The sequence below is a fragment of the Notolabrus celidotus genome, chromosome 5 (genome assembly GCF_009762535.1).
Source record: "Notolabrus celidotus isolate fNotCel1 chromosome 5, fNotCel1.pri, whole genome shotgun sequence".
NCBI lineage: Eukaryota > Metazoa > Chordata > Actinopteri > Labriformes > Labridae > Notolabrus > Notolabrus celidotus.
In genome coordinates, this window is record NC_048276.1 from 28,310,220 (window position 1) to 28,326,232 (window position 16,013).

Sequence of the window (16,013 nt, forward strand, 5' to 3'; positions counted from 1 at the left end):
GTGCAGAAGATATTATCTTGTGTGGAGACATTTATAATCTTATACGCACAAGTTGATTTTCTTGCATGAAGAAAATGTCTTGTGCGCTTAAGTAAATTATCTTGCACACGTAAGGTTATAATCTTGTGCGCTTAAGTTAATAGTCTTTTGCGCTTAAGTAGATTATCTTGTCAAAACAAGTTAAATATCTTGTGAGCAGAAGTTATTTCTTTGTGCAGAGATTTAAATCATTGTGTGTGCGTATTTTTTATCCTGTGCTGAAAATGTTTTAATCTTGTGCACACAATCTAATGGTAAATTATCTTGTGTGCACAAGTTCATTATTTTGTGTGCTGAAGCTCTCTTCTCTGCAAAAGTTATTTTTATGGACCTGAAGTTATCTTGTGTGGAGAAATTAATGATCTTACACACACTTTTGTTTTTTGTCGCTTGCAGATGGTATTTTGTGCACATAAGTTAATTTTGTCATGCACAGAAGAATAATATTGTGCACACAATTTAATCATCTTTATGCAGAAGTTATAAACAACAAAGGTGGCTGTGAGAGATCTAATAAACTTCTGTTAATTTCAGAATGAACAGAATGTTGCAGCCAAAGTTAACTTTAATGTCTGGTTCATCAAACATGGCGAGACAGAGAGCACATGACAGTTTCATGAACAATTTATCGTTTTGTATGCACATCTTAATACAAGATAAAAATGCTCACCTTTGCGGGACCTCCGGGGCTCTGTAGCTAGAGGTTCATGCAGACTCGACAAAAAGTCAAATCCTGTGATAAAGCGTTAACAGATATAAAAGGTAGAAAAACAAAATGTTTTGAAGTGTGATCCCTTCATTGTCAGGAAAAAAAACACTTTTGAACAGAGGTATGAATCAGCCAGACGTTGGCGTTCACATGATCATTTTTGTTTGTTACTTTCACAGGGTCAGGACTGTTAGGTTAGCTTTTGCGCTTTCAGTGAAGAATCCCATCACACTATTCCCTCATCCTCATCTATACTCTACTGATACGCTTCACATCCCGGACCACTTCCTCCATAAACCACACTCCAAAATAGAGAAGAAAAGTCTGACATTATTTCTCCTCACCTGATCCACAGACACGTTCTGATGTCTTTGTCTGCCCTTACCTTTACCACCTTTCACAAACTCTTTCCACACATTCCCTCAACAATGATGTAGATGATCTATGAGCCCTCTAAGTCAGGCCTCAGGTTGGTGCAGACTGTCTCCAGTGATAGTGAAAGCATGCAGGTGTACATGTGAATGCCTCCTCACCTGTGTATCTCCCCCCTCCTCTTCCTCCACCTTCCTCCCTCAGATGATCAGCTGTTTGATTACTTTCCAGCAGTCTCTACCTCCTCTCCTCATCTGAAGTCCAGGAACACTCTGCTGTAGTCTAACAATGTTCACCCGCCTCCCTCTTTCACTAACATCCACCTACAGGTCTTACAGTCGCTGTGTTTGGTTTGATTTATGCCCTCAGTAAACATTTGTGGTCTGAATCTCTAGTTTCAAGTCTTCTTCAACACAGCATGATGTGCATTTAGTAAATGATGGTCCCGTTTAGAGTCAGGAAGCCGGGGCGGAGTTAGGGCGGGGCTTTGTTTTCACAATGTGGCAGCTAAAGAAGCTTTTATCTGAATTTGTGTTGATGATTAAACTTGTCTTCCTCTTCACTCCCTCCCTCACTGTCATCTGTATTTGAATCTTCCTGTTTTTCTCCTTTTCAAAGTGAAGCGACTCAGTTTAACTCCTCCCTCTCGTCTCTCCTGCAGCTCAGAGTCTGATACCCCTGCGACAGAGGATAGGAGACCCCGCTGCGATGTTTGGCTCTCAGAGGTTGGTTGAAGGGCAGGATTTACCTAAACAGGAAGGGTGTGGCCTGATCACATCATCCCGCCCCCCCAGTGGCCAACCCCGGCAGAATCGCAGCCGCTCCATTGGCCAGCTGGAGTTCCTTCCTCTGCCCTCCCCTTCCCTATCCTCCTCCCTGTCTCACCCCTCCATCGGCCCCACCTCTCCTCTCCACCCCCCTGTCCTCTCGTTCTGTCCTCCCCCCACTGACTCCGACTCTTCTTCCTGCACTGAGGGCACCACCCATTTTTCTGCTCTGCTTCTCCGCTCTTCTTACTTCCACTCTATGGCGGTGACGTCTGGCCTCCTGCCTGCAGGGGGCGCTGTAGCGAGCCAGAGGCAGCGCTGTCGCTCCGGCAGCTTTGGGTATCTTTCCTGCATGAACGCTTTCTACATTACTGATGACCTAACACGACAGGAAAACTGAATCAGTTGGCCTCGTTGATCAAACATTTGCTGTGATCGATGTCTTTAAGAACTGTTCACAAACTATCCGATACCTCAATGTTTTACATCCCCAAAGAGCTTTACGAATGAGCCTGAGTTAACAAGTTAAAACAGAAGTCTGACTTTAGTTTACAGATTTTAGGTGGTCAGGTTTTAGTTCTCTCTCTCAGTTTTTGTGAACAGTGACGGGAGAAATGTTTGTGGATGAGGCCAAATGTACAATAACCTTCTGTTTTATTTCTAGATTAAGTTCCTCATTAATCACTTTGTCCTCCTATTGTGTTGAACTTAATCTGTCCTTAACTTCTATCAAATCCAGATTTGTTTTCTTGTTCTTTCATTACTAACCAACTTCTGAGCTGAGTCAAAAGTAGTCAGAGGAATCGGGTTGAGCAGAGCATCTTCAGATTGAGTCGAGTAAAAACAATCAAAGTCAGATCAAACTTAGTTAAACCAGTTCCAGTTAAGCCCAGATCAAGCTGAGGCAGCTGAACCAAGAGAGGTTTGGTCAAGTTAAGCATAGTTGGCTCAAGTCGAGTCAATCATGTCTAAAGCTCAGCCGATATGTGATGAAAGTTCAATGACTCTTCTGTTAGTGTTTGTTACGTTTCGTTTCAACATTCCTCCTCTACTCTGATGATATGGTGCACACAGCGTTGCAGGAGCCTCATTGGTCAACACAGCCGTAAGTCATGGCTTTAAAAAGGCAGAAGATTAGGGTGAGGGTCCCCGTTTTTTTTTTAAGCCCTACCTTTTTTCTCAGAATTCTTCCTTTAAGATCAAATACAGAATTCTTAGATCAAAGGCAGAATTCTTGAATCAGAGACCGAATTCTGAGATCCAAGGCAGAATTCTGACTAGATCCTAGAATTCCAAGAAAAAAAATCAACATTCTAAAGAAGAGTAAGATCTAAACTGATCCTACTACATCCCCCCTTTGTAGCATCAAATAACTAATTCAAAGTAAACTAGTCACAAACATGAACACTGACATAAATCAGCATGATAAGAACTAACTATAATGACAGAAACCATGTTTGACAAACATTTATTTGACCTGTGTTTGAATTTTAGAGTTTGACTCATGTCCCATCTGTTAACATTGAGGAAGGCTTTATCAACTCTACTGCGGACAGTCAGTAGAGGGAGCTCTGAATGCTTTGGCTTCACTTTTTTGGAAGCGGTTGTGTCCATCGTTTTCACACAGTCTTAACATAAAGTCATGTATACTTTAATGATGTATGTGCAGCGTTATCTGTTGTTTTCACTTCCTCCCTCTCTTACTTTCAGGGACATCCTGAACCACGCAGACTCTGACTCTGCCCTCCCTCTTTCTTATGAGGAGTCTCGGAGTCTCTACAGCTCCAAACCCTTCCTTCTTTCCTCTAGGCTCCACCCCCTGCAGAGTCAGGGCTCTGGAGGAGGAGGGGGCCTGGAGAAGAGCTCCAGTCTGGGGGAGCTTCGGGGGGGCTCTGCTGCCAACCTAACGTCCTCCTGCTCCACCCGCTCCCTCTGCATCACACCCAACACCATCGACAGCCCTGTCATCACCTCATCTAGCTCATCAGGCAGCAGTCGGGGGACGGGCCTCCAGCTTCCGACCAGGAGGAGTCCTGTGGAGGAGGACGGGGGGGAGGAGAGTGAGTCGTCCAGCAGCCGGAGGAGAAATGCTTTTAATAAGATCTTTAAGAAGAAGCAGGGACGCCACTGAACAGACCTCAAACCTGCTTCACCTGCTGGAGACTCCCGTTTGGACTCATGAATCCGTAATAACATCAACAAACCAGACATTCACTCACAAGGAGAACCTTTATTCGTCTTTTTGTATTCATCTGTCCGTCAAACCTCTGGATCCTCACTGCTCCTTCACTGAGGAAAGGTCTGATTCAGACCAGACCAGACAGAAAATAAGACTTCTGTCTCAACAACAACTGATTCAACTACGAGAAGAAGAAGTGTGATTGGAGGACTGTGGACTGTAAAGTGTACTAAGTAGGTAGTAAATATTGGACTCATGAACCCGTCTTCCTTCATTTTTTCATTTGAATATGCTGTATAATGCATGGTAAATTTCTCCAAACAAAGCCTTCAGATCATCTTCTTTCTTAAGGTCCAGAGAAGGAAGGAAGAAACCCATCCTGATAAATCACTCTGCTTTGTTTTGATGTCTTGAATAAATGCCTCACAGGTTTAGATCACTATAAAGAAATCATAAAGAAAGAGAACCCCTGAATGTAGCACTTAAAAAATATATAATAAATAAATGGATACACATGGATGATGAGGTTATAAACTGAGAGTCTGCATATCCTCCACAGAGGCCAAATTTGTGTTTATTTTTTAATTCAAATCCTTTTTTAAAAGAGGACTGGGGCATTGAAACAGATGAAAAGAATATTAATATTGGACCTTTAAGCTCAAAAGTACAACTTTGATCTCAGAATTCTGATTTTGGTCTTAGAATACTGACTTTCATCTCTGACTTCTGACTTTCATCTCAGAAGTCTGCCTCTGATCTCAGAATTCTGACTTTGATCCCTGATGTCTGACTTTGATCTCTGACTTTGATCCCTGATGTCTGACTTTGATCTCTGACTTTGACCTTGGAATTCATATTTTCTCCCTGACCAGTTAGGTAGTTAGTAACAGTAGTGATGATAGTACTTTGAGATGCTAATTATGTCTGGTAAGGAAAACGTAGTGACTAAAAGAATGAACAGTCGACTCCTCCAAGTGGCGTTTAGTTCAACCAAGTGGTTAACGTCAGTCTTTGCTATCCCATGTCTGACTCACTCCTCTTCCTGCCCTCTGTGAATCTAAATGGGACCATCATTTACTAAATGATCATCATGCTGTGTTGAAGAGGACTTGAAACTACAGATTGAGACCATAAACTCATTAGTGTTTACTGAGGGAATAAATCAGCTGAGGAGGACCATTTTCTCACAGACTGATATACAATCAGAGGAGTCGCCCCCTGCTGGACTTAGAGAGACTGCAGGTTTAAGACACTTGCAATGATGTCATTTTGAACCAAAGAGGAGGAAATCACTTCTCACATAAAGATAATTTAAGTTTTCTTGTGTTTTTACAGGAAAACACGTTTTCATTTTTCAGTGTTATGTAACGTTTAGGTGTTTTATTAGCAGTGTTTAAACTAGTGTGGAAAGATCTCATGCAACAGTTTCCCTCCATGAAGACGTCACTGCACCGCCAACATCTTCCTCCTGTGGTCAGCTCATTCAATTTATTATCACTGTTTGAACTCACCTATACAGGAAATCTAAGACTTTACTATGACTATTAAAAAATATCGGCACAGTTTGGAGTCTCACACACACACACACACACACACACACACACACACACACACTCTTTAATAAACCAACTGGTGTGTGTGTTCTATTTTAGTATGTCTAGCAGGACACAGATTTAAATCTAGTTAACTCTATTTACTCTGAACAAAATGTCACATTGTGTTTATTAATAGAAAGCAGCTGTCGGTGAGAGCTGCTGTATGAGGACTCCATTACCCAGAATTCCTGTCACATGATGCCAGTAAACTAAACAATGTCTTTGTGAGCATCAGAAAGACGTGACAGAGATGCTTTTTTTTGCAGCAGGAAGATAATCCAACGTGTTTTTATTTATGAATATGAAAGCAGAAATAAATAAACTATTGAAGATTATTTCACTTCCTTTTGGTGGTTCTTGGTTGAATGGATCATGCCCTGTAATGGGACCATATCCAGTCATTTCTGCTCTTTCCTCTGTCTAAAAATGTCACGGGTATATTCAGATCTCTCCCGTCAGTTTCCGTGCTAATGATAATAAACTTAATCTTTTTTATAAAAAAAAAAGATTAAACATTGAGATAGTCACGCATACTGAAACTTTCAGTGAGAAGTCAGTCTATCACTATAACTGCAGACAGTGCATTCACTGACCCCTCAGCTGCTCAGTTATCTGCCAGGTAGGAGCTGATGTTCGACCAATAGGTGGCAGCATAGAGCTGCTGAGAAACAACAACAGGCTGAAGAGAAGCAACATGTCGTTATTTCAGGGTCAAAATTCAGCTTTCTTAAACTACTGATAGTTTGACACCTTAAAGCGGTGATTTGACAACCTCAGTTGGTTTGAAAGAAAATTACAGAAGTAACTTAATTATTGAATCAAAGTTACTAATAAAAAAAAAATCCAGAAACATCTAGAAAGTAAAAGGATTTTTTCTCAGAATGTGTGAACTGGTGATTTTGATCAAATAGTATATATATAATATTTGTGGAAAAATATTTTTTGTGTTTCAAGCATTAAACAGACATAAACAAATACAAATTATATTTTTCTGTTTATTGTTTACAAGAAAAAGTAGCAAAGCTTAATTCTACAGTTTCAATACTCAGTTCTCAACATTGTTGGTATCAAAGTCAACAAATAACAGAATGTTTATGACAAAAATAAATAAACCTGGCTGTGACTGTACTAAAAGAAATTGCACTTGAAGACCTAAGAGTGATTCTCAATGCATATTTGGGTATATATACATACACACACACACAAATATAACAGCTCCCAAATCAAATCCCAAGTCGATACCTGTTAAGTCCTGAGGGGTATACTGCGAAGCTGGATTTGCGGTTTTCGAGGTAACTTCAGGGTTAACTCTGGATTTTCAGCACTACGAAGGTGGTTCCCGGCTTACCTGGGTAAATAACCATGGTTACTCATGCTGAACTCCTAACCTGCTCCGGGGCAGGTTATGTTTAGGATCAGAGATCAGTTTTTGTGGAAAACTCCGCCCACTGACCAATCAGCTCGCTCCATCACAGAGCTCTGTGAGCTGATCGAGAGGGGAAGGGGAGAGAAGGAGGGTACACTTTGCCTACCTGTATGATGTTATATTTAAAATACTGATGACAGTTATTGATTATCTCTCCTGACATCATCCTTAAACAGAGTCTAAATTATTTTAGTCAGATTAAGTTGTTGTAGGACAACTGTATTAAATATAAAACTGCTTGTGCTTATCTCTGAATCATGTTTTCATTTTTATTTCTCCACTGTGCCCAGTTTGAGACCATCTGCAGCTGAAATATTACGTATAAAACCCGTCACAAGATTCAATCAGAGAGAGAGGTCACTGTCAGGGAATAAACAGAGTTACTATAGTCAGATCTATCTGCACTAAATGATGAGAAATGAGACGTCTGTTGCTTATTCAAACTGTTAAACTCTCAGTTCTTCTTTCATGTTTTAAAATCATCTGTGTTGATCTTAATCTGGATTATGTGTTTAACTTCTTCATATTTTTCTTATATCAGTGCAGTGTTTGAAAAATATGTGGATGTGCTGACGGCAGACTGTCCGTGTCTGTGATTGGTCACATGTTGCCTTCTCTGCCCCGTTCATGTGAACACGTTCAGGGTAATTCTGGATTGACTCAACATGTTGATAACCAGCTTTGTGTGGCAATTTAGTGTGATCTCCTTTGTCAGGTTCAGAGAAGTCGGATCAAGATATCTGGGATATGTTGAACTCACTTCGCAGTATACCCCTCTGGTCAAATGAAGCAGGAACCTCCGGTCTAAAACAATGAAGTCCATGCAGAAGTGTTATAAACTGCAATTCATCGAGAATCCACTTGAGGCTGGCTGCAGAAACACCGGAAACCACATAGACATGAATGGGAAAAAGACGATCTTTGCAGCATTAATAAACATGTTTACAGCTTGGTACAAAAAAACGTCTTGGCTCTACGTAGCTAATTTCTCTATCGGCACACACTGTACGGGGGGGATTTTTTTTCTTACGCAACGGTTCAGAAGATATTAAGATTACGAGTTTTTGACCAAATAAGGACATGACTGACTTGACTCCCAGTCGGGAACACATAGCTGTTGGCTAAGAGGCTCAAACTCCACCCCTTTATGTCACACTCTGCCTGGTTGAGTTCTGCATTTCCAATATGGCTGCCGCCGTCGATTGGCTTCTAAACAGCGCTCAGGAACAGAGGGGTGACGTCACGGATACTACGTCCATTATTTATATAGTCTATGGGTCAAATCTAGTTAGGATTCAAACTTACACTTGTCTAGTCTGAATACAGAACAGGAAAGTTAAGTCCAGTCTCTAGTCCAATTGCAGTCCCAATCAAAAACTCTTGAGCTAAGTCTCGAGTCAAAGCCAACAGGATTTGAAACTAGTCCCAGGAAAAGACCTACAAGTCCCAAAAATCAAGTCCAGAGTCAAGACCAGTGATGTCCCAAGTCAAGAACAACAAGTCCCAAAGCAGAGCCCTAAAATCCCAAGGCAATAAAGACCCCCTGTCCCCAAGTTGATTCCAGAGTCCCGCAAAAGTCCTGAGTCAAGTCCCAAGTCAAGACCAACAAGTTAAATTGTTTCAGTGCTTGATCAAATCAATATAGACTCTCCCAAGTTTAGATAACATTTTATTCTTTAATAGGAAAACAAGTCATCTCAGGTCCACAGGTAAAGTTCCAGGTAGAGTAATGAGTCAGTATTTGTTGTCTTTCTTTTATGTCAACCCAACAGATTAATAACTGACGAGTCGGCAAGTCCGGAGTCCAACAGATAAACCCTGGATTGGGGTTCAATTTGACAAATGTCTCAGATCTCCTTGTTTTCAATGTTTTTCTGAGTAACAGACAGAAGCTGTAAAATTGTGTAATGTGTCTCTAGTCTCAAAAATTTGACCTTATAAGGTTTCCTCCCTTCTTCCTGTCTGTTTCACTCCTCCGCCTACATCCTGCTCTAAACCACCAACTCTGATTGGTAAGAAGATAATCTGAGATACACCTGAAAGAAGAGGAGATCACATTCATTTCGTAAGAGCAGATGTTTCTGTCTGGTTATGACTATGAACCTTACAAAACTACTTTGCATCCCAGAGTGCTTCTTGGAAGACGACACAATAATCACTCATTCGAAACCTCCTTCAGTAATCATTCGTTTTTTGTTGTGGTGTGTTTCTTTATGCCTCTACCTTCAACTTCGACTCCATTGTATGTTTCTGACTCTCTCCTTATGTAATCAGAATAAAGGTGGTGAAAACTCAGAAGTGAAGAAACACAAAAGCAGAAATGAAAGACGAAATTCTCTCCACCCAAGTGGCTCAACTTCCCTTTCGATTGCAGAAAGCATTGACGGGCTGCAGGCTCCTCTCCATCACATTCAGCTCATCATCTGAGACATGAGTGAGACCACCAACTAGCCGTGTGTTAAAGGTCATACGAAATAAAACTTTTTTCAACCAAACAAAGTGTATTCTTCTGCTGTTGACGGTCATCCCCTCGTTCTTCATTAATGGCCTTCCTCTTACTTTAAACTTCATCCATCCTTGTGTGCTTAACTCAGATTCTCTAAGAAAATCCTCCCGTACACTTGAAACTTGTTTTAGGAAATAATAATCCTTATCAGTTGATGCATAAATCTACATACCTTTTTCAGGTGGAGGCTTCACCCTGACTACATCCATGTGTACCAGACATGCTCAGTCCACATACAACAAGCTGGGAATCGAGTTGTGACCACTTCATTGGGATACATACAAAGTCTCTGTTCAGTTAAAATCTAAGCTTGCTTATTTAGCTGAGGCTGCCATGAAGGTTGTGGGGAGGAATGAAAACCTCCACCAGTCTTTATATGAGCAGTTTGGTCTTCAGTAAGTGTAAAGTGTTGACATCCACCTTGACCAAAGTTTTAAAATGTTTCTCGAAGTAGTGGGGGTTGTGCAGTAGTGTCATGATATTCTTATCTTCCAATCTTTTGCTCTTGTTTACACTGTTTCGTGCAGATCAAATCGCATCGTGTCATGTCATATTGTGGGGTAGGGTTAGGGTTCCTGTCAGGGTTAGGGTTCAGGTTATGATTAGGGTTAGGGTTAATGTTAGGGTTATGATCAGGGTTATGATTAGGGTTAGGGTTAGGGTTGAGATTAGGGTTAGGGTTAAGATTAGGGTTAGGGTTATGAATAGGGTTAGGGTTAAGATTAGGGTTAGGGTTAAGATTAGGGTTAGTGTTATGATTAGGGTTAGGGTTAGGGTTATGAATAGGGTTAGGGTTATGAATAGGGTTAGGGTTATGAATAGGGTTAGGGTTAAGATTAGGGTTAGGGTTAAGATTAGGGTTAGTGTTATGATTAGGGTTAGGGTTAGGGTTATGAATAGGATTAGGGTTAAGATTAGGGTTAGGGTTCTGATTAGGATTAGGGTTAAGATTAGGGTTAGGGTTATGATTAGGGTTAGGGTTAAGATTAGGGTTAGGGTTAGGGTTATGAAGAGGGTTAGGGTTAAGATTAGGGTTAGGGTTATGATTAGGATTAGGGTTAAGATCAGGGTTAGGGTTATGATTAGGGTTAGGGTTATGAATAGGGTTAGGGTTAAGATCAGGGTAAGGGTTATGATTAGGGTTAGGGTTAAGATTAGGGTTAGGGTTATGATTAGGATTAGGGTTAAGATCAGGGTTAGGGTTAGGGTTATGATTAGGGTTAGGGTTAAGATTAGGGTTAGGGTTATGAAGAGGGTTAGGGTTAAGATTAGGGTTAGGGTTATGATTAGGATTAGGGTTAAGATCAGGGTTAGGGTTATGATTAGGGTTAGGGTTATGAAGAGGGTTAGGGTTAAGATTAGGGTTAGGGTTATGATTAGGATTAGGGTTAAGATCAGGGTTAGGGTTATGATTAGGGTTAGGGTTATGAATAGGGTTAGGGTTAAGATCAGGGTAAGGGTTATGATTAGGGTTAGGGTTAAGATTAGGGTTAGGGTTATGATTAGGATTAGGGTTAAGATCAGGGTTAGGGTTATGATTAGGGTTAGGGTTAAGATCAGGGTTAGGGTTATGATTAGGGTTAGGGTTATGAATAGGGTTAGGGTTAAGATTAGGGTTACGGTTAGAGTTAGGGTTATGATTAGGGTTAGGGTTATGATTAGGGTTATTACTGGGGTTAGGGTTATGATTAGGGTTATTATTGGGGTTAGGGTTATGATTAGGGTTAGGGTTATGATTAGGGTTAGGGTTATGATTAGGGTTAGGGTTAGGGTTATGAATAGGGTTAGGGTTAAGATTAGGGTTAGGGTTAGGGTTATGAATAGGGTTAGGGTTAAGATTAGGGTTAGGGTTAAGATCTGGGTTAGGGTTATGATTAGGGTTAGGGTTAAGATTAGGGTTAGGGTTAAGATTAGGGTTAGGGTTAGGGTTATGAAGAGGGTTAGGGTTAAGATTAGGGTTAGGGTTAGGATTAGGATTAGGGTTAAGATCAGGGTTAGGGTTATGATTAGGGTTAGGGTTATGAATAAGGTTAGGGTTAAGATCAGGGTTAGGGTTATGATTAGGGTTAGGGTTAGGGTTAGGGTTATGATTAGGGTTAGTGTTAAGATTGGGGGTTGGGTTAAGATTAGGGTTATTATTGGGGTTAGGGTTATGATTAGGGTTAGGGTTATGATTAGGGTTAGGGTTATGATTAGGGTTAGGGTTAGGGTTATGAATAGGGTTAGGGTTAAGATTAGGGTTAGTGTTATGATTAGGGTTAGGGTTAGGGTTATGAATAGGGTTAGGGTTAAGATCAGGGTTAGGGTTAAGATTAGGGTTAGGGTTCTGATTAGGATTAGGGTTAAGATAAGGGTTAGGGTTATGATTAGGGTTAGGGTTAAGATTAGGGTTAGGGTTAAGATTAGGGTTAGGGTTCTGATTAGGATTAGGGTTAAGATCAGGGTTAGGGTTATGATTAGGGTTAGGGTTAAGATTAGGGTTAGGGTTATGATTAGGATTAGGGTTAAGATCAGGGTTAGGGTTATGATTAGGGTTAGGGTTATGAATAGGGTTAGGGTTAAGATTAGGGTTACGGTTAGAGTTAGGGTTATGATTAGGGTTATGATTAGGGTTAGTGTTAAGATTGGGGTTAGGGTTAAGATTAGGTTATTATTGGGGTTAGGGTTAGGGTTAGGGTTATGATTAGGGTTAGGGTTATGATTAGGGTTAGGGTTACGATAAGGGTTAGGGTTAAGATTTGGGTTCGGGTTATGGTTAGAGTTAGGGTTATGATTAGGGTAGGGTTATGATTAGGGTTGGGGTTAAGATTAGGGTTAGGGTTATGATTAGGGTTAGGGTTAAGATTAGGGTTGGGATTAGGGTTAAGATTAGGGTTGGGGTTAGGGTTGGGGTTATAATTAGGGTTAGGGTTATGATTAGGGTTAGGGTTAAGATTAGGGTTAGGGTTATGATTAGGGTTAGGGTTAGGGTTAAGATTAGGGTTAGGGTTAGGGTTATGATTAGGGTTAGAGTTATGATTAGGGTTAGGGTTAAGATTAAGGTTAGGGTTAGGGTTATGATTAGGGTTAGGGTGAAGATTAGGGTTAGGGTTATGATTAGGGTTAGGGTTATGATTAGGGTTAGGGTTAGGGTTAAGATTAGGGTTAGGGTTAAGATTAGGGTTAGGGTTATGATTAGGGTTAGGGTTATGATTAGGGTTAGGGTTAGGGTTAAGATTAGGGTTAGGGTTAAGATTAGGGTTAGGGTTATGATTAGGGTTAGGGTTAAGATTAGGGTTAGGGTTATGATTAGGGTTCGGGTTAAGATTAGGGTTATGATTAGGGTTACAGTTATGATTAGGGTTAGGGTTAAGATTAAGGTTAGGGTTAGGGTTATGATTAGGGTTAGGGTTATGAATAGGGTTAGGGTTAAGATTAGGGTTAGGTTATGATTAGGGTTAGGGTTAAGATTAGGGTTAGGGTTATGATTAGGGTTAGGGTTAAGATTAGGGTTAGGGTTAAGATTAGGGTTAGGGTTAAGATTAGGGTTAGGGTTATGAATAGGTTTAGGGTTAAGATCAGGGTTAGGGTTATGATTAGGGTTAGGGTTAAGATTAGGGTTAGGGTTAAGATCAGGGTTAGGGTTATGATTAGGGTTAGGGTTAAGATTAGGGTTAGGGTTAAGATTAGGGTTAGGGTTCTGATTAGGATTAGAGTTAAAATCAGGGTTAGGGTTATGATTAGGGTTAGGGTTAAGATTAGGGTTAGGGTTAAGATCAGGGTTAGGGTTATGATTAGGATTAGGGTTAAGATTAGGGTTAGGGTTAAGATCAGGGTTAGGGTTATGATTAGGGTTAGGGTTAAGATTAGGGTTAGGGTTAAGATTAGGGTTAGGGTTCTGATTAGGATTAGGGTTAAGATCAGGGTTAGGGTTATGATTAGGGTTAGGGTTAAGATTAGGGTTAGGGTTATGATTAGGATTAGGGTTAAAATCAGGGTTAGGGTTATGATTAGGGTTAGGGTTAAGATTAGGGTTACGGTTAGAGTTAGGGTTATGATTAGGGTTAGGGTTATGATTAGGGTTAGTGTTAAGATTGGGGTTAGGGTTAAGATTAGGGTTATTATTGGGGTTAGGGTTATGATTAGGGTTAGGGTTATGATAAGGGTTAGGGTTAAGATTAGGGTTCGGGTTAGGGTTAGAGTTAGGGTTATGATTAGGGTAGGGTTATGATTAGGGTTGGGGTTAAGATTAGGGTTAGGGTTATGATTAGGGTTAGGGTTAAGATTAGGGTTGGGATTAGGGTTAAGATTAGGGTTGGGGTTAGGGTTGGGGTTATAATTAGGGTTAGGGTTATGATTAGGGTTAGGGTTATGATTAGGGTTAGGGTTAGGGTTAAGATTAGGGTTAGGGTTAGGGTTATGATTAGGGTTAGAGTTATTATTAGGGTTAGGGTTAGGGTTAAGATTAAGGTTAGGGTTAGGGTTATGATTAGGGTTAGGGTTATGAATAGGGTTAGGGTTAAGATTTAGGGTTAGGGTTATGATTAGGGTTAGAGTGAAGATTAGGGTTAGGGTTATGATTAGGGTTAGGGTTATGATTAGGGTTAGGGTTATGATTAGGGTTAGGGTTATGATTAGGGTTAGGGTTATGATAAGGGTTAGGGTTATGATTAGGGTTAGGGTTAAGATTAGGGTTAGAGTTAGGGTTAGGGTTAAGATTAGGGTTAAGATTAGGTTTAGGGTTAGGATTAGGGTTAGGGTTAGGGTTAGGGTTAAGATTAGGGTTAGGGTTAGGGTTAGGGTAAAGATTAGGGTTAGGGTTAGGGTTATGATTACAGTTAGGGTTATGAATAGGGTTAGGGTTAAGATTAGGGTTAGAGTTAGGGTTAAGATTAGGGTTAAGATTAGGGTTAAGATTAGGGTTAGGGTTATGATTAGGGTTAAGATTAGGGTTAGGGTTAAGATTAGGGTTATGGTTATGATTACGGTTAGGGTTATGATTAGGGTTAGGGTTAAGATTAGGGTTAGAGTTAGGAGTTGGGGTTAGGGACCCGGGTTAGGGTTAGGGTTAGGGTAAGGGTTAGGGTTAGGGTTAGGTTAGGAAAGGTTAGGGTTAGGGTTAGGGTTAGGAAAGGTTAGGGTTAGGGTTAGGGTTAGGGTAAGGGTTAGGGTTAGGGTTAGGGTTAGGAGGAAAGGTTAGGGTAGGAAAGGTTAGGGTTAGGGTTAGGGTAAGGGTTAGGGTTAGGGTTAGGGTAAGGGTTAGGGTTAGGGTTAGGGTTAGGAAAGGTTAGGGTTAGGGTTAGGGTTAGGGTTAGGGTTAGGAAAGGTTAGGGTTAGGGTTAGGGTTAGGGTAAGGGTTAGGGTTAGGGTTAGGGTTAGGAAAGGTTAGGGTTAGGGTTAGGGTTAGGAAAGGTTAGGGTTAGGGTTAGGGTTAGGGTAAGGGTTAGGGTTAGGGTTAGGGTTAAGATTAGGGTTAAGATTAGGGTTAAGATTAGGGTTAGGGTTATGATTAGGGTTAAGATTAGGGTTAGGGTTAAGATTAGGGTTATGGTTATGATTACGGTTAGGGTTATGATTAGGGTTAGGGTTAAGATTAGGGTTAGAGTTAGGGTTAGGGTTAAGATTAGGGTTAAGATTAGTGTTAGGGTTAGGGTTAGGGTTAAGATTAGGGTTAGGGTTAGGATTAGGGTTAGGGTTAGGGTTAGGGTTAAGATTAGGGTTAGGGTTAGGATTAGGGTTAGGCTTATGATTACAGTTAGGGTTATGAATAGGGTTAGGGTTAAGATTAGGGTTAGGGTTAGGGTTAGGGTTAGGGTTAAGATTAGCGTTAGGGTTAGGGTTATGGTTATGATTAGGGTTGGGGTAATGATTAGGGTTAGGGTTAAGATCAGGGTTAGGTTTATGATTAGGGTTAGGGTTAAGATTAGGGTTAAGGTTAAGATTAGGGTAAGGGTTAAGATTAGGGTTAGGGTTATGATTACAGTTAGGTTTATGATTAGGGTTAGGGTTAAGATTAGGGTTAGGGTTAGGGTTATGATTAGGGTTAGGGTTAAGATTAGGGTTAGGGTTAATATTAGGGTTAGGGTTATGATTAGGGTTAAGGTTAGGGTTATGATTAGGGTTAGGGTTAAGATTAGGGTTAGGGTTAGGGTTAGGATTAAGATTAGGGTTAGGGTTATGATTAGGGTTAGGGTTATGATTAGGGTTAGGGTTATGATTAGGTTATGGTTAGAGTTAGGGTTATGATTAGGGTTAGGGTTAGGGTTAAGATCAGGGTTAGGGTTATGATTAGGGTTAGGGTTAAGATTAGGGTTAGGGTTATGATTAGGGTTAGAGTTAGGAGTTGGGGTTAGGGACCGGGTTAAGATTAGGGTTAGGGTTAGGATTAGGTTAGGGTTAGGGTTAGGGTTAGATTAGGGTTAGGGTTAGGATTAGGGTTAG

At 40.7% G+C, this 16,013-nt stretch overlaps 1 protein-coding gene across 2 annotated transcripts in view; it reads left to right on the plus strand.

The window, feature by feature from the left end:
• LOC117812973 (stromal interaction molecule 1-like) overlaps nt 1-5,996 on the plus strand; it is a 30,150-nt gene extending 24,154 nt beyond the window's left edge. For both annotated transcript variants that reach the window (XM_034683987.1, XM_034683986.1), the window contains 2 exons: nt 1,782-1,845; nt 3,598-5,996. In XM_034683987.1, coding sequence (XP_034539878.1) covers nt 1,782-1,845; nt 3,598-4,018 — 485 coding nt within the window. In that variant the 3' untranslated portion in view covers nt 4,019-5,996. The remainder of the gene's footprint in view (nt 1-1,781; nt 1,846-3,597) is intronic.
• Nucleotides 5,997-16,013: the final 10,017 nt, after the last annotated feature.